The sequence below is a fragment of the Triturus cristatus genome, chromosome 8, assembly GCF_964204655.1.
Source record: "Triturus cristatus chromosome 8, aTriCri1.1, whole genome shotgun sequence".
NCBI classification, from domain to species: Eukaryota; Metazoa; Chordata; class Amphibia; order Caudata; family Salamandridae; genus Triturus; species Triturus cristatus.
In genome coordinates this window covers 79,735,943-79,757,590 of record NC_140591.1, presented here as the reverse complement: position 1 = coordinate 79,757,590, position 21,648 = coordinate 79,735,943, and the positions used below count along the sequence as shown (strand labels likewise).

General features: G+C 46.5%; 1 protein-coding gene across 2 annotated transcripts in view; it reads right to left on the bottom strand.

Moving 5' to 3' along the window:
- Positions 1–250: 250 nt before the first annotated feature.
- The window catches only part of GSK3B (glycogen synthase kinase 3 beta), a 702,432-nt gene continuing 681,034 nt past the window's right edge, over positions 251–21,648 (bottom strand). For both annotated transcript variants that reach the window (XM_085621049.1, XM_085621050.1), the window contains exon 11: positions 251–7,435. In XM_085621049.1, the coding sequence (XP_085477175.1) occupies positions 7,368–7,435 (68 nt within the window). In that variant the 3' untranslated portion in view covers positions 251–7,367. The remainder of the gene's footprint in view (positions 7,436–21,648) is intronic.

The window sequence follows — 21,648 nt, the reverse complement described above, 5'->3', positions numbered from 1 at the left end:
GAGGGAAAACTTTGCTCTGCACCACTTCGAAGAGTTTTTTGGAACTCCGTGCTGAGTGGGCAAAACTCCATGAACTCCGCCGGCAGAGCCTAATTTTAAAGGCTTTGATACTCAAGAGCTCCAAGTTTCACCAATGCCCTCTGAAGTTGAAGCAGGATGTCTCCATAAGGATGAAGGAAATACTTCAAGTTTTGTCTACCAAAAACAGTAATTGTTGGTGTGGGAATGCACAAAGTCAGCACACAATTACTTTTCTTATCATTTTTTTTTATTTTGTTTTCAGGCTAGCCTACTTATTAATTAATGCAAATTACAGTACCAGTTAACTATTTTGGAACAGAGTCACACAGAGAACAAAATGTATTTACAAAGGAGTGAGGAGGAATATAAAGGAGGAGTGATATGAAACATTAAGCAATACTTTTCACAAAAAAAAGTTTATATTCAAAATAAACAAAACATTCAGTCACAGGCATTCAAGTAGTAATGCTATACAGGATTTCTTTTCCTTTAATCAAGACAGATTCTTGCCCAAGTGTATGCAATGGTTTGTATATAACCCACAATCATCTTTTTTTCTTATAGGTATTTTAATCTTTTCTGTTGGTATGGGGAGGGCAGGTGGTTACGATCAAGAGAACCTTTAGCGATACAATAATGAACGGGCACTTTTTACAGGCAAGCAAGAGAAAGAAGTTGATGAGAAGGCTATAGTGGACCTAAAACTCCTTGACCTGATGACAGACTTCCTGTTTTTGGTTTATTTTTTCCACCACGTAATTTTGTTTTTATTGCGTTTTTGTTTTGCAAAGCTAAGATGCAAAGTACAAACAACATTTTTCAAACTTTTCTCTTCCTTTCTACCCATCCAGCATACTACCCCCCAAAGTCTCTAACAATAAACCAATCCACAGCAAACATTTATATCATATAGGCAGACCTCCAATTTTGATGTGCTGCTATGCTTTTACATTCAGCAACATAGGCAATGGAAGAGACCCATCAATAGGTGTTAAGAAACCTCCCTGAAGGGGGAATTCTGTTACTAATTACCTTTAAAAAAATCTTGATAATGTAACATACCACAATGAGATTACTGGAAATGTTACGTAAATGTACACAATGAATCTAATTCATATTTCTCTAGAAAGTCCTAAAAAGGACAGAGCTGGGGTTTTAACCCAAACAGATGGCATATAAATCATGCTGGAGAAGGCTATGTCCAGACGAGACTATTGGCTGGTGAAAGGCTCAAGTCTGTGATAGCAACCTCCAGCCTACTGCCATATGACCACTGTAAACTTTTTTATTGACTACACTATACTTACTTTGAACCAGTGTAGTAAACAAAGGTTTAGAAAAAGAAACTGCCTGTTTTTAAATTCTTGCTCTAACGATTGTAATGGTGGCCAACCGAGTACTTTGCAATAATGGCAGATAAACTGTGGATAGAGGGGGGGCAGGACGTCTAACCTAGTCCTGGGGACTTGAAGGGACTGTGCCACCCTGTTCAAAGTCTAAGTGTTAGAAGTGGACGCAGTACATGGGTTAAAATACTATTGCTCAAAAGATAATGCTCACCCTGCCATCACTGGTCACGACATGTGGAGTGCTGCCTATATCATGGACATGAGGTCTTGTAAACGGCTACCTTTGGCTTTTGTATGAACACAAATATAATGTTTTGATGTGAAGCACAGTCATTTAAGAACCACCCAGTACAAAATGCAAAAACAATCAAAAATGTCAAAAAATAAAAAAACCTAATGTAAAAATCTTTCATACATTTAACTCTGAGCAATTACAAAAAATGGTTTAGATCAGGTTTGGGAAACACAAATAAGAGAGGATCTGGAGTGTGTACTGTTCTGGTCATATCCCTGGAGGCTTGTTTCATCAGACAAAATATTTGGCGCTGTACCTGCATTGTTGTGCAGGAAATGGAGCTGGAGGGAAGGGCCTGGAAACGATCAGCTTGGGGTAGAGAAGACTTTAGTGTATGCAGGGAAGACAGCTTAATGGAGGACAATTGAAAAAAGGCTACACTCACCAAGTTTATATGGGTCTTTTGTGGCCCTACAAAGAAAGGCAAGGTGGAGCACAAGGGAAGTTACAGCTTCTTGAGCTGTGAACACTTAACTGTTTGGGTAAAGTGATCCCTCAATGACCAATGCTTCCTTTTGAAGGAAGGCACACTGCAAGCTGTTTAAGAAATCCGCCTCAAGAAAAACTAATTTTAAAACTTACTTACAGAAATGCAAAAAGTGGGTAACAATCTGAAACCTAGACTAAAGTGACATGTTAAGAGCAATGGGTGACTGAAATATCTGAAGGTGGGTTACTTCTTCTTCAGACTGTTGGGTATGGCAGCAGCAAAAATCTGTCAGCGCAAATGTGATCTTGGACTCAATGAACATATGGCCTTTCTGTAGGTGTTCGTCCAGAAGACAGCCATTAAAAATTTCACATGAGGGAGAGGGGAAATTAAAAATACAAAAACATTTTAAAACTAAAGAAAGCGAAGGCACTCCAAACTATATATAGATACACTGTACATTGCTTTCGCTATTGTTACAATAATACAGGGTGCAACCTACTGTACAGAGTTAAATTATATGTCTTTAAAAAAGATCTTTTTATGTATCAGATAATAAAACTGTCCTGAATGGTAACTTCTCAATAACAGTTCCAGGGTCTGCATAATTATATACAAGGAAGAATAACAAAACAAAAGTGTAAATCCCCACAACTATTACATTAAGTAGTAAGACAAAATGTACACGCTTGAATTTGGTGGGGAGCTTTATATATTTACAAAGCGCTGTTTCGTCTTTCTCTTATCAAGGACCCAGACACAGGCGGTATAAAATAATTTGCTGGTCCCTGGTAGAGAGAGAGATAGAGACAGGATAACCTTTACGCCAACTCCTCAAGCAAAATTAAAGCCTTACAACTCTGCTTCTGAGGAAAAAAAAGCTTCCTAAAATCGTACACAAGTGACATTTATAACAAAGTTGGGTATACAGTGAAACCTGTACTTGAGATCATGTCCTCACAACATGTACAATGACACAGACCACTTCAATAAATAATCCAGAGATAGCATGTCACAAAAGGCTTACCGGATCCTAAAAACACCTGCAGAACACACCATACACGACAGAACCCATGCAAGTGGAGCTCACACTTGACTTTGAATCGCTGGCGAATTATGAATCCAGTAAATGTGCAACCCCTGTGAAAACAATCCTTATTACAGAGACTCCTTGTAAGTAGAAGGCCAGAGATACAAAAACATCTGCCAACCAAGACGTATCTACAGAGTTTCCTAGATAGAGACTGCAAACAAAAGACATACTCCAAGAAAAATATACTTGCCTCTGCAGACTGACCCACGCTAGACACCTGAACGCCAACACCACTCCTGGCCATATAAGGACACTTGGCTAAGGCGGTTAGTTGGTGGAAAGAATAATAGACAGAGTGAACATTGTATTTGCGCTTCACAGATTTTCAGCTGTATTTGGTAGAGCAAAATAACACCAATGAACGGAATACTAGTATGTGATCTGAAAGAGCCAATGTACGGGCAGAATAACCCATTACTCATGAAAGAAATCGGTCTCCTGCCTATCTGTACTGTGCTACTGTCTTGGGCACACAAACACCTAATCTAATATACTTCAATGACCGCTTTGCGTAGCTAGATATTCACATGGCACAGGAACGCCTTCTCTGTGCTCCTGAAATCCAGGACACATAAGGCTGATCACACAATTACCACTAGATGAACAAACAATACACCTTCAGCAAGCAACACTGCCTGTGTGCACGCTAAACCCCATCACCCTTTGACAGCATTAACATAAGAAGGGACAGAGCCCAGGCTCGGTCCACAGAAAGCAGCAGTTAAATGAAGATGTAGTACCTTAAGTAAAACATAAAACAAACGCGAACACAAACTGCACGTCTACATCTTTATCACTGCACTTTAGCAATGCTCGGCAGGCAATAAGATACTACTATACAGAGATGCACATACTTCATTAGCAAGGGACAGGGGCATGTCACCATGATCTTCCAATACCGTTTCAGCCAAATTCTGCCCTTTTGATTGCCACCAGAATCAATCGCTACTGGAAATAGAAGCTACTGCAATTCTCTAGGGGTTAGAAACAAGACAAAACGAATGGAAAGTGGAACTAGGAAACCCGGCCTCCTCGAATATTGGAATTGTCAGGTGCAGCACTGCCCACTCTCTCTGTATTAAACAAGGACACACAAAGCCTTTAGGATCAAACGTCAATTAGAGCTTGGACAAGGTAACTCCCTAGTCATCTCCTGATGTCTGCAGGCATGCATAAAGTGAACCTATTAAGCGAAGAGGAGGGCCTCCCTGAATGTTAGCTCTCCGCTAACCTAGGGTGGGATGAACTACTTCGGCTGTGGACTACTGGCCAAGAGATTTTAGTTACTGTGATACAGTCACCTTCTGCTTACCACTATGAACAGACAATACAACTCAAAATCATGGAAACCGAGTCAAAATAAAAGCACGGGTTCGGTAAGCTACAAGACACCATCCACCAGACTGAATTTATTCCACCACACTCTAAAAACAACTGTCAAATTATAAATGGTTTAATGTTGCAACAACAATCAAAATGTGTTTAGGCCAAAGAGCATACACCTGAAAAAAGTTGATCTTCATGACTACACTGTAGTTGTGACAGTGCAGTCATAAATATCAGCATTTTAGCATTTCAGACTGGGAATCTAGGATGGTACTCTGGAACAAACAAATCATAGCCTGGCAGAATACCACACGTTTTCTCAAATAAATGAGATCTTTATAAGGCCCTCTGCTACTGGAGTCACAAAAGGGGGCATACTTATTATATACATAAATATGTATGTATACATGTATGCCTTTTTTGCAAACAAATCCATAAAAGCCATCAAGATACATAAGTGTTTATATTGTAAAGATGCATATATTTTTAATCTACAAATGACAGATTTGCGCAAGACAGTTTTTCACATGCAGCAATAAATAAGTGATAAAAACAAGTGTGATGATAAAGTAAAATTAAATACAAATTCTGAACTTAATTTAAAATTCAACATTGTATATGTAATTTGCAAGCCTGCCTTCCAAATGTTCTCAATAAAAAACATTTAACATAAAAGAAGCCTGTAGAGTTACAGTTCACATTGTAAAAACCGAGGAATTGACCAAGCAGCTGAGGCACAATTCACAAAGAGCTTTGTGGTTGGTGAGCACACTGCCCTCTGTTGGACACAATGTATCAACATTGAATTTGATGGCCAATTATCTTTCAGCACAGCAGCTTGAACTTGGAACTGATGTTTGCTACATAACGCGTGGCTGTTTGAGCAGTAGGTAAGATTGGTACTTTAGGATTATCGGTGATAGAGAACCGTCCCTGAGGCCTTCATACAAGGATTACAAGACAACCTTGGGACTGAGAGAACCAATGCCACCACAAAAATAGCAGCAGATAACCGACTTTGCAGTACAGTTGCCCCGTGCCTGCATCAGTGGACAGCCAAGCTTGTATCTGAAGATGATCCTTAGTTTCACAGCTTGATCCAGAAGCCGATAGCCAAGTGACACCTAAAATGAAATGGCCTATACTGCAAAACTCCTGACACCTACTGTGGCTGGTCACTGTATAACTAGGATCTGCAAGCCTAGCGCCGCCTGGTGAAGATTTTTTTCTTAGGCTGTACATTACAGGTCCCGACACCAATACCCAAAGAGCGCACAACATGGACTGTACAGCAAGGCTGCTTAATTGTAGACACAGCTGTGTAGTCCATGGCTACAGCTTGTTCGCTCTAAGTCCATCCAAGATGAAGAAGGATCCCGTGGAAAACACTCCCAATATATTCTGAAACTTCTACAAAATTCACATTTCCTAGTTGACCGACTCATATCCATTCCGAGGCCAGTAAAATTACAAAAGTGCCTAGAAGAGAATCAATTTGCTGCACTGATGTACAGAGGCCCCAAAACCAAACAAGCTTGTCAAGAATAACACAGTTTAGGACTTGTATATCTAAACACTGCTTCGCAATGTTCAGACAAGCTAGTACTGTCCTCGAAGAGCCAGTGGGTTAAAAGTTTGGAGTAGGCTATTTCCTAAAGTTTGCTTCAGAAAATGACAAGTAAGATAACGATGTTTGCTCAGTAAAGAGCACCATAAATGTCTGGACATGCTTGCATATCTATGGAATAAACATATTTCAGTATATAAAACAAGCGACGGGGACAATGTGGTACATGATGGTATTTCAAATAAACAAAGCATTTACAGTGGAGAACCTTGGTAGTATGAGGTGGCATAATCCAGGTGTTTATGGTCCAGTATTTACGATAACTTTAAAATGAATAAAAGGTGTTACAGACAACTGCATGTTGCAGGACTTCTTCATTGCAACCACAGCAGGCCACAGGAAAACCACATGTTAACAAAGACCTCATTCATGAGCAAGGCTTTCCTGACCAATTACTTTTAGAAGTTGGTTTCTCCACCGATCTCCGTCATAACCGCAAATCCCTGCTGGAAGGAATTTAGGTCAATCACCAACATCTCAAAGCTTAGTGCCTTAAGCGGGAGGCACCATGTGTTCCATTTCATGACTCTTCTCATCTTCATTTCTCACCCAGCCCCATTCGCATTGAGAAACAGAACTACCCAGATTGGAAAATGTCTGCTTTTTCACCCCTACTGTGCTTTTTATTATTTGTCTAACTCCCAGATGTCGTACTGTGCATGGACAAAAGGGACTGAGACTTCATTTTGGGAAAAGGCAGAAAAAGAAGTTAAAAACAGCTTCAGGTAAGATCAACAAGTGTGTCTGTGTTTCTCTTTGCTGGGAATGGTGGAATAAGGGGGAGGTGAGCTTGAGACAGAACCGCCAGAGTCCACTGCCACTTACCCTCCGTGTTAGGATTGTCTCAGGAGAAAAGCATATGGCCTGGCACTTGTTCCTCTTTGGCTCCAACCCCGACTTTGTCCCCCCCCCCCCCCCTCCACTCACATCAACATCCCCACAGATTCAGCATACAACAAAGCTGGCTTGTATTTATACATATTTTACAAGGTTAAATAATAATAATAACAACAATAATCTGTTTTCTTAAAAAAAAAATGGAACCACTAAAATGAACAGGAAGGGGGATTTTTTTCTCCATTTTTTCAGTTTTGCTTTTTTAAATATTTGCTCTCAAAACGTGACCAGTGTTGCTGAGAGAGACTCCAAACTGGCCTTGTCCCCACCCTCCAGTCCTTCCAATCCCCGTCCCTCCCTCTGATGTGCAGCTGCGGTTCTGGATGGAATCAAGTTGAGTTTGAGGCCGATGTTGAAGCGGTATTGTTAGTCTGACCACGGTCAGCTGTATTTGAATCTGTAAAATGAAAAAAAAGATTAACAATATCTATAGGGACAAATGTAAAAAAAGACATTTTCAGGCACTGCTACTGTTAATGACATTTGATGTGCCTACATCAAACCGTGAGCAACCAAAATTACCAATCCAAATGGTCAGATGCGTCAGTCACCAGTCACCCTCCTCATGATATGGGCCTTATAGACTATATTTTCCAATATAAGCAGAGGCGGACATCAATGTGGTTTGTACATTGTGGTCTTATTTGCATTCACTAACAGTAATTTTCTGTTATTTGCTGAATTGACTATTGTGATATGTCTTCCATGGTCTAGTACTTTACAAGGTTCCTTTCTTGAATGATTAAAAACAGAACTGTTATACCATTCTTTAGTGATGGGAAAAAGCCTTTTAACTTGTTTGGCAGAATTTCCACAGCTTACCATCAATATAAATGGCGACACTTCATGACATGGGTGATTTGTTTTTGCATAAGAGCTGCTGATTTTGGCCATCAGGCAATCATCAGTGCTTTCTGCAGATCCTGCAGAAGCTTTGTGCTGGCCAGACCTGTATCACTGTTTGCATGCCATACTGGGAAAGAAAACAAGTTACTTACCTGTAACTACAGTTATCCAGTATTGGTATCTTTCATAGATTCACATGCCTGAATCATTCCCCGTCGCCGAGGCGGGAGTCCCACGGTAAATACAAAAGTAGTGCCAAATAATAATAGTAGTAGTAGGCCCCAAAGAAAAGGCCGGAGGCCTAGATCTTAGCAGCCTATCTACATCATTATGCCAAAAGAACAAAAAAATTGGTCCCAACCAATCGGCACCCTCTAGAAAACTCTCAGCAGAGCCAGTTCTCCTCAGATTTTCCTTAGCACAAGTGGGAAGTAAGTGTCCCAAAACATAGAGAACTGACTCTACGGGGAGGAGGGTGGGTGCATGTCAATCTATTAAAGATACCAATACCGGATAACTGTAGTTACAGGTAAGTAACTTGTTTTCTTATCCAGTATTGGGGTATCTTTCATAGATTCACATGCCTGAATCAGAGTAGCAAGCAGTATACCAAGCATACAGTCGTTTGCGGATGGTGGGAGACTAGTGCTGATACACTCCCAATTGCATCCACAACTTGTTAACAAAAGGTATAATAAACCAAACTTTAGAATTCAAAAACATGTAACATACACAGGGAAATGAAACATGCACCGTAATAACACTGTCAGACATGCCATAATTGGAGAAATTGTCAGTGTCATGAATAATGAAAGCCATAGATAGCATTTAAAAGACAGAAAAGGTACCTGAAACTGATCTCAATGAAAAAGATGGCGCAAGGCAGCTTGTCCAACTGCTGCATCGTCCTGATGTGTAGATTGAAGGCAGTAATGTCTCGTGAACGTGTGGACATTCTTCCATGTCGCAGCACGACAGATATTTTCTAGAGTCACCCCAGCAAACAACGCTGTAGACGCTGCCACCGTTCTTGTGGAGTGGGTCTTGGCTTTCCTTAGCAATGGCCTGTTAGCCTTGTCATGGCAGAAATGGATTGTAGATGCTATCCATCTGGCAATTGTGGCTTTTGTGACTGCAGTTCCCAGAGTAGTTTGGCCGTAAGCCACGAACAACTGGTTGGATTTTCTAATGCTCTTTGTTTTTTGAAGGTAGAATTTTAAACATCTTTTAATATCAAGAGAATGTAAGGCTCTTTCCGCTGGTGTAGACGGATTTGGAAAGAAAGTCCTTAATTTTACCAGTTCATTGAGGTGAAACTGTGACAGTACTTTAGGTATGAATGTAGGATTAGTCTGGAGGGTCACGTAGTCCCAAGTGAAATGTAGAAATGGTTCCTTTATAGTGAAGGTCTGAATTTCACTCACTCTTCTAGAAGATGTCAGAGCCAGAAGTAAGGCAACTTTCCAGGTGAGGAATTTTAGTTTGGCCTTGTGGATCGGCTCAAATGGGTGTTGCATTAGTTGCGTTAGGACAGTGTTAAGTTCCCACTCCGGTGGAGGAGGCCTTACTGGAGGAAACGCTCAGAAAAGTCCTTTCATGAATTGTTTGATAAAAGAGGATGAACATAAAGGCAGTTGAGCACCCTTTCTGAATCTGAAAAAGTGCGACTAAATGGACTTTGACTGATGAAAAAGTGAGTCCAGACCTTACCAGATATAACAAATAAGGAAGGATCTGTTCCACAGGAGCTTCCACCGGGTGAACGTTGTTAGCTTAGCACCAACAGCAAAAACACTTCCATTTTAGACGGTAAGTCTTAATTGTGCTGTGAGCTCGCGATTTTGTCAATATGTCACGACAGTCCTGAAGGATGTTAAGGTCCTTGAATTCTAAGAAATCAGGAGCCATGCGTGTAAATGTAGAGACTGAGGGTCCGGGTGAAGCACCTGACCTTTGTTCCTCGACAACATTGTGGGTGTCGGAAGAAGATGGATCGGCTGGACCTGGGATAATAACAGAAGCTCTTGGAACCAGTACTGGCGTGGCCACCGGGGTGCAATCAGGATGAGACGGCAGCCCTCCAATTTCATCTTGCGTATTATCCTCGGGATTAGAGGTATTTGGGGAAAGCGTAAGCACAAATCCCTGACCATCGCATGGACAGGGCATTCCCCCTTGATCCCTGTTGAGGGTATCTACTGGCGTAATATCGGCATTTTTTGTTGTCCTTCGTTGTGAACAAATCCAGTGCCGGCTTGCCCCAAGTTCGGAACACCCTGTTCACTTGATTCTGCTCTTGCTCCCACTCGTGCCAGTCCGATTGGGACCTGCTGAGCGTGTCCGCCAGGATATTGTGGAGACCCCTGACATGTTCTGCTTTGAGGGTTATGTTGTGGAGTGTGACCCATTCCCACAACTCCTGAGCCTCTCTTGACAAAGTTGCCGATCTTGTCCCTCCTTGCTTGTTTACGTAAAACATGCTGGTGGTATTGTTGGTGTGAACCAGTACTGGTAAACCTGCAATCCTTGGAAAAAAAGCTTTGCAGGGACAGGAAAATTGCTCGCAATTCCAGGCTGTTGATATGTTGTTTCTTGTACTCTGGAGACCACTTTCCTTGTATCTGTAAATCTTGGAGATGACCTCCCCATTCTTCCATGGAGGCATCTGTTGTGAGAACAAAATCTGGAATATCCTGTATGAAAGTGAGTCTTTCTGCTAAGTTGGCCATCTGTGACCACCAATGCAGAGCGTTTTTCATGCGTGGTGTGACTGAGGATGTCGAAAGAACCCATGGCCTGTTGCCACTGAAGGTGTAGCTCCTCCTGTAGAGGTCTCATTCGAAGTCTTGCCAAAGGGATGAGATTTATTGCCGAAGAGCACATCTCCAGGAGTGAAGCAAACATGCGGACAGAAACTGACTTTTTTCTGGAAATCAGAATTGCCAGGTTTTGAAGACGAACCTGTCGTTCGTAAGATAAGAATGCCTTGCACTGGACCGTATCCAGCAGAGCCCCAAGAAATGGAAGGACCTGCATCGGGCGTAACTGAGATTTGCTCCTGTTCACAGTTAGCCCCAGAGAGTTGAAAAGATGAAGAGACGTTGTAATGGCAATCTTGACTGCTCGTTCCGAAGGGCATTTGATTAACCAATCGTCCAAATACGGGAATACTTGGATTCCCCGGGATCTTAACGCTGCTGCTACAGGAGCAAGCCACTTTGTGAAGATTCTTGGAGCCGATTTTAGTCCAAACAGGAGCACTATGAACTGATAATGGGCGCCAGCCACAGTGAAGCGAACATATTTGCGATGTTTGGGATGTATTGTGATGTGGAAATAAGCGTCTTCCATATCCAGAGAAGCCATAAAATCTCCCTCGTTGAGACAACCTAGAATCTCTGAAAGTGTGACCATGCGAAATCCTTGTTTTTTGAGGAATCTGTTCAGGTTGCTAAGGTCTAGAATCGGTCGCCATTCCCCTGATTTCTTTTTGATCAGAAAAAAATCGGGAATAGAAACCTGTCCGTTTCTTATGTGATGGAACCTTCTCTATTGCATTCTTGAGGAGCATCGTTAAAGCTTCTTTGAATAATAAGTGAAGACGAGGGGGAGGGGGTCCCTTGGGCGGAGTGGTGGGTGGCTTGGTGACAAATTCTAGGGTATGACCGTTGTTCACCAGGTCTAGAACCCATTGATCTGAGGTAATTTCTTGCCACTTGTCCACAAATGCTGAAATTTTCACGCCCACAGGAAGGGGAATAGGTGTGGTAGGCGCCCTGCGGAGATCACTGCTTTCTGTTGGCGTCTTGTCCTTGATTTTGAGATAGTTTTCGACCGCCCTGACAGGAGAAACCAGACGTGTTGGATTGCCTGTATGAAGATTGTCTATATTGGGGCTGGTATGGTCTGTTCTGGTGATTTTGGTATCCTCTAGAGGAAAAACCATGCCCCTTTGCGCCTCTGAAGGTTCCGCGTTTGTACTGCAATGAACCCAATGATCTTGCCGTATCTGTATCAGTTTTCATTGCCTGGAGGACTTCATCAATGTGTTTTCCAAACAACGATTCGCCATCATAGGCCATGTCCAATATTTTTGTCTGGACTTCAGGTCTGAAAGTGGTGGCCTTAAGCCAACCCTGGCGTGAGTACTGCCGCACCAGCCAGCTGGCGAAAACTTGTATTGACAATGTCTAGTGCGCAATCTATGGTTTCAGATGCCGTGCGCTCTCCCTCTAATAGAATTTTTCTTGCTTCCGGTCTCCTGTCTTCAGGAATGAGCTTAATAAGTCCAGCCATATCCGGCCACATTTGCCAGTCATAACGCCCTATTATTGCTAGGGTGTTAGCTGCTCTGATGGAGGCAGCTGCCGAAAACTTCTTGCAGATGAAGTCAAGACGACCCCTTCCTTGTCTGGCGGTGTAGTAATGGGTATTGCCGGGTTTTTAGATCTTTGTTGGGGAGCCTGGGAAATGACCGAATCTGGTCGAGGATGGCCAATGAGACAGGATGGACTATTGGCCGGAGCACGGTATTTATCTATCCGTGGAAGCACTGCTGGCACAGATGCAGGAGTAATCATGATTTTGATCCCTTCGTTCCAGATGTAATCAATTATCGGGACAGCCCTCGTAATCTTTCTGGATTTCTCCTTAAAATCATGTAGGAAGAATTCAGTTAGTTCAACCGTGACAGGCAATTGAAATCTAGCAGCAGCTCGCTGCATTAGATTATGAAATCCCCCTATATCCTCTGGGGGCAAATCAGGTAGTAGAGGAGTCGGTGGTGAAGGCATAGGGATAATATAAGAATCCCAAGGATCTGCATGAATGGTCTCTGGTAGTTCACCCTCTTCAACTTCCTCTTCGGAGGAAGTGTCCTGACCATGATGAGGGTCTTGAGTAGGGTCTGGAAGCTGAGGCGTTGGAACAGGAGCGTCAGGTGAAGGCAAAGGATCCGGAACCGCCACAGGTGGTGGTGGAACTTGTGGAATGACTTGCTGTGAGGGAAAACGCTGTCTGTAATCTGCTAGCATGGCTTGCAGGTCTTTTATTGGAGTTGGAGGCAGATGGCACATCTCACTCTAGCGAGGTTGTCTCTGGTAAACTCTGTGATGCGGAACGACAATGTCCTCTTGATAATATTGTTCTTGGTAATCCTCCTCCTCTTCATCATCATAATCTTGACATTTGATAGCTCCGAAGGATAAGCTATCCCAAATGGTCCTTCTTCCTCTTCGTCCTCGTAATCATCATCCTGCACATGTTTCCAGGAGATGTGAGGGAGTAAGCGGTGAAATATTGCTATATTCATGTCTTTGAAATGTTTTGAGCTGAAAACTCCTAGATGAAACAGGTGTTGAATGAGTAGGAGCCATAGTGAATGCAGGTGCCGCAGACGGAACAGCTAAGTCCCCAGTCGATGGAATTGTCGTTGACGGGCTCTCCGTCGATGGATTAATTGTCGACGGGCTCTTTGTCAATGTAGATGACGGGATCATCGTCGACGGGCTCGACTGACGGGCTCGACTGACGGAACGGTCGTCGACGGGGCAGTCGCCAGCTGCGTCTTTTTCGATGATACTACTCTCGTCGACGGTGGAGGCTTCGTCGACGGTAACGTCGTCGATGTGGACTTCGACGCGGACTTCGTCGACGAGGTCTTCGTCGACAATTCTTCAACGACTGTTTTCTTTGACAGGATAGTAATCCTCGTCGACAGTAAAGGAGATGTGATAGACGTCGTCGAGACAGTCTCCGTCGACGAAGGAGCAGAAGAAGTAACAGAAATAGTCGACGAAGGAGGGAAAGCCAGAGATTTTGAAAGGCTTTTACTCACAGTTTTTGTAGATGTCTTCTTAGAGTCCTTGAGAGCAGAGTCCAGTGGAGACTGCGCTTACCCAGAGGAGATGAGAGGAGTCCTCTGAGAAGGGTTAGAAGTAGAGTGGGAAGATTTATGGTGTTTTTTTCTCCTCGCTTGAAGAGCAGTCCTGAGACGTAGCTCTCTTGCTGGAAGTTGAGGCTCCATCATCCTCTTCAGCCGAAGAGGACTTAAGCCATAACAGAACTCTCGCCTCCCTATTTCCAAGAGTCTTAGTAGGGAAGGTATGGTAAATTTTGCAATCTTTTGCCTCATGTTTAGGGTAGAGGCAGTAGATGCAGTCCTTATGCTGGTCATCAACATGGACTCTCTTCTTGGCGCAGGTTCTGCAGGGCTTGAATAAGGCTTTCTTGTCAGACATCATGGAATAAAGAAGAACAAGCATTTGCAATGCAATAGGTCTCACATTGATAAACCTTGAGCTATTGGCATTGCTTTGAGGGCACACAAATAGGTCTTTATTTCTTAGTAAACCTCAGAGATTTATGGTGTGACCAACTGTCTACAAAAGGGAAAACACCACTGAATATAAGCAAACAAAGCTCAAAGTAAAAGGAATATGCTACTTACCAGTATGCATCTGTTCTTGGCATGTAGAGCTGCAGATCTACACACTTGTGCATAGATCGCCATCTGGTGTTGGGCCCGGATGTCTGCAGTTGTTTTTCCTCTCGGAAACTCTTTGGAAGTCACGAGGTCAGTGACTCCTCCTTTGGATCGTATTGCGCATGGGCTTCGGCTCCATCCTCAGATTGTTTTTCGCCAGCAGGGAAAGATGGAGTGTAGTAATAACAATGAAGATGCCCATGTGTGTTGTATCTAAATAAGATAGACTGGAACAGATAAAGGCAGCCGGGGAGGAGGGTGGGTGTGTGTAGATCTGCAGCTCTACATGCCAAGAACAGATGGATACTGGTAAGTAGCATACTCCGTTCGAGGCATATGAGCTGCAGATTACACACTTGTGCATAGATTATATAGCTGTACCCATCCTTAGCGGCGGCCACCCGTATCTGTTGCAGTGGTTTGAAATAATGTTCTGAGTACAGCCTGGCCCACACTAGCCTGTTGCTTAGTTTGCACATCTACACAATAGTGTTTAGTGAAAGTGTGCGGTGTTGACCATGCTTTGTGGTAGCAAATCTGAATGCATTTGACAATCCACCTAGCTATCTCCGACTTGGAGATGGGATTGCCTTTGTGTGGTGGTGAGAAAGAGACAAACAGTTGTTTGGCCTTACGGAAGGGTTGTGTTCTCTCTATGTAGTAGAGTAAGGCTCTTTTGACATCTAATGTGTGAAGAGCTCTTTCTGCAACCGTCTGTGGTTGCGAGAAGACGACTGGTAGTTCTGTAGTAGGGGATCTCTGTGTATAGTCATAATCTAGTGAATAGTCCCGCCCATGTGCATGGACCCCGGAGCAATAAAAAATAATCTCTAAAAGGTGACAATCATGCAGACCTGCATACACCTTTAAGAGAGAATTTAATTTAAAGACAGATAATGCAGCCTATACCCACAGGCTACACTGTCCAGTACTTCAACTAGAATTCCACCAACATCCACAAACAGCACTGCCTGTCTAGTTTTTATCCACATAGGAAAAAACCCTGCCTCTACCAGCAAAAGCCTCTGGAATGATAGAGAGGAAGGAGTGGACAGACAAGCCCCATAGGCTGCCATTATGTGGCTTGGAACAGGATACTGTGCCTTTAAGAAAACTTTCCAGTTTTCCAGAACTTTCCCCAGTATCCCAGAATGCCCAGCAGGTCCCATTTACTTTCAGTTCTTTTTTCCGGCTCCTGCTAGCAGGACCCTGGAGCATTGAGTTCTCCCCTTTTCAAGGGTTTAATTGAGATTTTGGCAATTTTTGTCACTTTTTCTTGTGTTTAGTAGCTGGTACTGTCAACATGCCTGGCTTGTTCGTCAAGTGCCCGGAATGTGGTCGAAAGAAGGCTAAAACTGATCCACACGAGGTGTGCATTGGTTGCCTTCCCCAGTCCCACGTGCCTGAAAGCTGTACCATCTGCCACTCGTTCTCAGCCAGGACCCTGAGGGACAGAATGGAGGAACGAAGACTGAAGGCACCAGGTGGGTCTGGAGGGGCTGATTTGGCCCATACTGAGGCCTCTGGGGGGCTCCCCAGGGGCAGGAAGACCAGTAAGCGCTCCCACTCCCCGTCGACGTCGAGGGCGTCTAGGAGGATGACCACAGTCTGTTCGCCGTCCCCCCAGGGCTCTGGGGAGAAGCGGCGTCGACGATCGCCGTCGAGGGACCTGCATAGGCCGCCGTCGACTACATCGGCGGCGTCGGTGACGACGCCGTCGTCGGCTCCGTCCAGCGGTCGTCGTCGAGATGGGGCCCGGCGTCAGCATTCGCCGTCGAGGGATCGCAGCTCGCCGTCGATGAAGAGGAGAAGGAGATCGACGTCGAGACGCTTGACGTCGCCGTCGAGGCGAAGGTCGCCGTCGAGGCGAAGGTCGCCGTCGAGGCGAAGGTCAACGCTGAGGAGAAGATCGCCGTCGAGGCACAGGTCGCCGTCGAGGCACAGGTCGCCGTCGAGGCACAGGTCGCCGTCGAGGCACAGGTCGCCGTCGAGGCGCAGGTCGCCGTCGAGGCACAGGTCGCCGTCGAGGCGCAGGTCGCCGTCGAGGAGAAGATCGACGTCGAGGAAGAGAAAGTCACCGGACTCGGTGGTGTATACGCCTCCTCGGATGCCTCCGTCGCCGCCTCCTCTCCCGCCTCCGCCTCCACCACCTCCACCGCCACCTCCACCACCACCTCCACAAACACTTCCACCACCACCGCCACCTCCACCACCGCCACCTCGGCCGCTGCCTCCGCCGCCCCAGCCTCTGTCGCTGCCACGCACCCCTGTGGGACCGCCGCCGGTTCCCCCGCGGTCAGTTTCCCTTCCACGGTACCCGACTCCGCCGCAGGGGACCCCGAAGCCAAGACGCCCACGGTCGCCTGGACCAGCGAGACCGGCGGACAGGCCGAAGCCGAAGAGGTCGCGCTCCCGCTCTCACAGGAGGAGAAGATCACAGAGCCGTGGAAGGTCCTCGTCGGACTCAAGACGACGCCGTAGGAGGTATAGGTCCAGGTCGCGCACACGCTCCTCGGACAGAGACCTTTCCCCGACGCTGTCGGACTCCCCGGGGACGAGGGTGTCTCCGGTGGACGACTTGGTCTCGTTCCAAGAGGTGCTGTTGCGAGGGGCTGCAAAGTTGGGCATCACGGTGACGGTTCCAACACCCACGACGTCCGTGATATTCGAAACGCTTCATAAAAAACACCTGTCTCGCCCCCTACTGCCTCTTGTACCAGGACTGGTGGAACCCGCCTTGGAGCTGTTCCTCACTCCCGCGACGACGAAGGCCGCTCCGTCCAGGCTCATGAAAAAGTACAGGGCCCCGGAGTCGGATCCGTCATTTTTGAGAGTGGACCCGAAGCCGGATTCGGTGATCGTGACGGCGGCAAGAAAACAACATGCGACCGCCCCGTCCTCCACGGTTCCACCCGACAAAGAAAGCCGCTGGCTGGATTCTGCGGGCAGGAAGGTGTGTGGTACCGCCGCCACCACCATGAAGGCGGCGAGTGCAGGGGCTTTGCTGGGCCGTTACGACCGGGCCCTGTGGGAGTCCCTGCAGCAATATGCAGACCTCCTGCCTCGGGACAAGAAGGAGGACTTCTTGGAGACAGTGCGCGAAGGCATGCTGGTGTCGAATCAAACGATCAGCGCAGCGGCGGACGTATCTTTATTGGCCGCCCACGCCTACTGTCATGGCGTCCATCAGCGGCGCCATTCGTGGTTGCGCCTGACGTCCCTCAAGCCAGAGGCGCAGCAAAGAGTGGCCAACCTGCCCTTCTCGGGGAAACCCTGTTCGGGAAGCATGCGGACGATGAGATGGCCCGCATGAAGGCTGAGGCGGAAACCCTGACGGCCGTCGGGTTGGAGAAGGCCGAGAAAAAGAAGCGCCCGTTCCAAAGGAGGTTCGGGTCGTCGGGCAGAGGGCGTGGGCAGGGCTCGGGACAGCAGCAGCCACAACAGCAGCAGTTCCGCAAGCCCTTCCAGAAGCGCCAGAGGGGTAGAGGAGGCCAGCAGGCTACTACCACAACCAAGGGCCCGGCCGGGTCTCGGCCCTGAGCGGTTACTTCCCCCTCAACCGTTACCCACTCCAGTGGGGGGAAGCGTTCAATTTTTTCCGGCAGAGTGGAGAAAAATTACTCAGGACAAGTGGGTGCTGAATATTGTTTGCAATGGATACAGTCTTCGGTTTATCAGCCCGCCTCCAGCGATTCCGCCGGTCAGCTCTCGATTCCAGCTGAGAGAGCTCCAGGCGGAGGCAGACATCTTGTTGAGAAAAAAGGCGGTAGAAGAGGTACCTCTGTCTCAAAGGGGAAGAGGTCTGTACTCTCGGTTCTTCCTCGTTCGCAAGAAGGACAAGAACGAGTTCAGGCCCATTCTGGATTTGCGGCAGGCAAACAAATGGATTCGCAGAGAGAAGTTCCGCATGCTTTCGTTGCACCAGATTTACCCTCAGCTGCAACGGGGAGACTGGCTCTGTGCCATAGATCTACAGGATGCGTACTTCCATGTGCCCATAGCGAGGAAGCACAGGAAGTTCCTGCGATTCCAAGTCGGCGCCAATCACTATCAATACACAGTACTGCCATTCGGGCTAAAATCTGCGCCCAGGACCTTTTCGAAGTGCATGGCGGTGGTGGCGGCACACCTGCGGAGGAACAAGGTGTTTGTCTACCCGTATCTGGACGATTGGCTGATCAAGGCATCATCCTTCACGGAAGCGCAAGAACACTTCCGATGGACGTGCGAGCTCTTGCACAAGCTGGGGTTACACGTCAACATGTCCAAGTCGGTCACGACTCCGGTCCAGTGCATACAGTACCTGGGGGCCTCCATCGATACGCGGTCAGCAAGCGTGTCTCCTTCGGAGGAGAGACGGTTATCACTCCTTCGGAAGGCTCAGGACCTCAGGACTGCTCCATCGACGACGGTGAGGAAGGTGTCTTCTCTACTGGGATCGATGGCCTCCTGTATCTTCCTTACGCCTCACGCTCGGTTACACATGAGACCACTGCAGGAGTGTTTGGAGGATCAGTGGGATCAGAGGACAGGCTCTTGGGACGACAAGATACGTCTGTCGCTGCATGCTCTTCAGTCTCTGAAGTGGTGGTGTTCAGCGGAAAACCTCCTCAAGGGGGTTCCCTTCCACAAGGACATTCCCACGACGAGTGTCGTGACGGATGCGTCTCTCCAGGGCTGGGGAGCGCATTCCGGGGACTTGCAGATTCAAGGAAGGTGGTCTGAGTTGGAATCGACATACCACATCAATTTCCTGGAACTCAGATCTGTCTTCCTGGCGCTGAAGGCCTTCCTTCCGTCCTTCCAGACCAACTCGCTGCTGATACAGACGGACAATACAACTACGATGTATTACCTCAACAAGCAGGGGGGGGTCGAGATCGCGCACTCTGTCGCAGGAGGCGCAGGCGATCTGGCGCTGGCTGCTGGCCAGAGGACTGACGATTACGGCCACGCATCTGCCAGGGGTGCAGAATGCTCAGGCGGACGCCTTGAGCAGGCTGATTCAGGAAAACCACGAATGGGTCATAAACGACGAAGTACTAGGAGAGGTCTTCGCAAGGTGGGGGACTCCAGACGTAGATCTGTTCGCCACCGCCGAAAACAGCAAATGCCGAGACTTCGCATCCAGGTACTACCAGCGGGGGACGCTGGGGAATGCGCTATGGATCGATTGGTCGAACAGCTTTCTGTACGCTTTTCCACCCATTCCCCTGATTCCGGCGGTGCTCATCAAGCTGTCCCAGTCCAGGGCGCGGATGATCCTGATCGCCCCGGAGTGGCCCAGGCAGTGGTGGTTCACGGACCTTCTTCACCGGTCTCTCCTTCCTCACATGCGGTTGCCGTGCAGGCCGGACCTTCTCACGAAGTTCGGGGGGCGGATGGTGCACCCCAACCTCTCGTCTTTGAGTTTGGCGGCATGGCTCCTGAAATAGTGCAATATGGCCATCTGAATCTACCAGACGATTGTATGGACATACTGAAGGAGTCTAAACGACCTTCCACTAGGACATCCTATGCTTACAAGTGGAAGAGGTTCTGTATCTGGTGTAAGTCCAAGAACTTTGATCCGACGACATGTAAGGAAGATGTCATCCTTCCATACCTTTTACATCTGGCGCAGTCTGGCCTTAATTTCCATTCCATTAAGGTTCATCTGGCTGCTTACAGGAAATGCCCTTCACAGACTTCCTTCTTTCAGATCCCTGTGGTCAAGGATTTTTTGGAAGGCTTGAAGAAAGTGTTTCCTCCCGTCAGACTTCCCTCGCCTTCCTGGGACTTGAATGTGGTGCTGTCCAGACTGATGAGGGAGCCTTTTGAACCCATTCACAAGGCTTCATTGCAGCACCTATCCTGGAAGGCGGCGTTCCTAGTGGCCATTACATCGGCCCGCAGGGTGAGTGAACTTCAGGCATTGTGTTGTCAAGAACCTTATACTGTATTTCATGCTGCTAAGGTTGTGATGCGTACTCACCCTAAATTTCTTCCTAAGGTTATCTCTGATTTTCATGTCAACCAGACCATAACTTTACCTACGTTCTTTCAGAATCCCTCTTCGCCAGCGGAAAGGTCTCTCCATTCCCTGGATGTTCGGAGGGTGTTGAAATTTTATCTGGATAAGACCAAGGATATTCGTAGGTCTGACCAATTGTTTGTTAATTATGGCTCAGTCAGGACTGGTCTTGCGACCTCTAAGCAGTCCATTTCTAGGTGGATTGTGTCCTGCATACAATTGTGTTATCAAAAGGCTAATAAGACCTTAGGGGGTAAACCTAAGGCTCATTCCACCAGGGGCAAAGCTGCCACGACGGCTTTGCTGCGTAATGTTCCGATTGCGGAAATCTGCAAGGCGGCCACTTGGAAGTCGGTCCATACCTTTGCTGCGCATTACTGTCTGGACACGGATGCCAGGGCAGATGCTCAGGTTGGGCAGGCTTCGCTGCGAAATTTGTTCGCACAGTAGTGGTAGTGTCTTGTGTGTTCTCCACCGCTTTTGTTGTGTGGGGATGGGCTTGCCATTCTATTCACTAGATTATGACTATACACAGAGATCCCCTACTACAGAAGGAGTAGTTTCTTTTCTGTAACTCCAGTTCTGTAGTAGGGGTATCTCTGTTATAGTCATAAGCGCCCGCCCTCCTCCCCGGTGGAGAGATACTTATTCATATGTAGAATGCTACAGGTCTGGCGTGCTACGCCTTCAAAAAGAACTGAAAGTAAATGGGACCTGCTGGGCATTCTGGGATACTAGGGAAAGTTCTGGAAAACTGGAAAGTTTTCTTAAAGGCACAGTATCCTGTTCCAAGCCACATAATGGCAGCCTATGGGGCTTGTCTGTCCACTCCTTCCTCTCTATCATTCCAGAGGATTTTGCTGGTAGAGGCAGGGTTTTTCCTATGTGGAGAAAAACTAGACAGGCAGTGCTGTTTGTGGATGTTGGTGGAATTCTAGTTGAAGTACTGGACAGTGTAGCCTGTGGGTATAGGCTGCATTATCTGTCTTTAAATTAAATTCTCTCTTAAAGGTGTATGCAGGTCTGCATGATTGTCACCTTTTAGAGATTATTTTTTATTGCTCCGGGGTCCACGCACATGGGCGGGACTATTCACTAGATTATGACTATAACAGAGATACCCCTACTACAGAACTGGAGTTACAGAAAAGAAACTACTCTTCTACAGATTGGTTTAGGTGAAAGGGAGAAATGACTTTAGGGAGGAATTTTGGGTTGGTACGGAGAACAACCTTGTTCTGGTGCATTTGGAGAAAAGGTTCTTGAA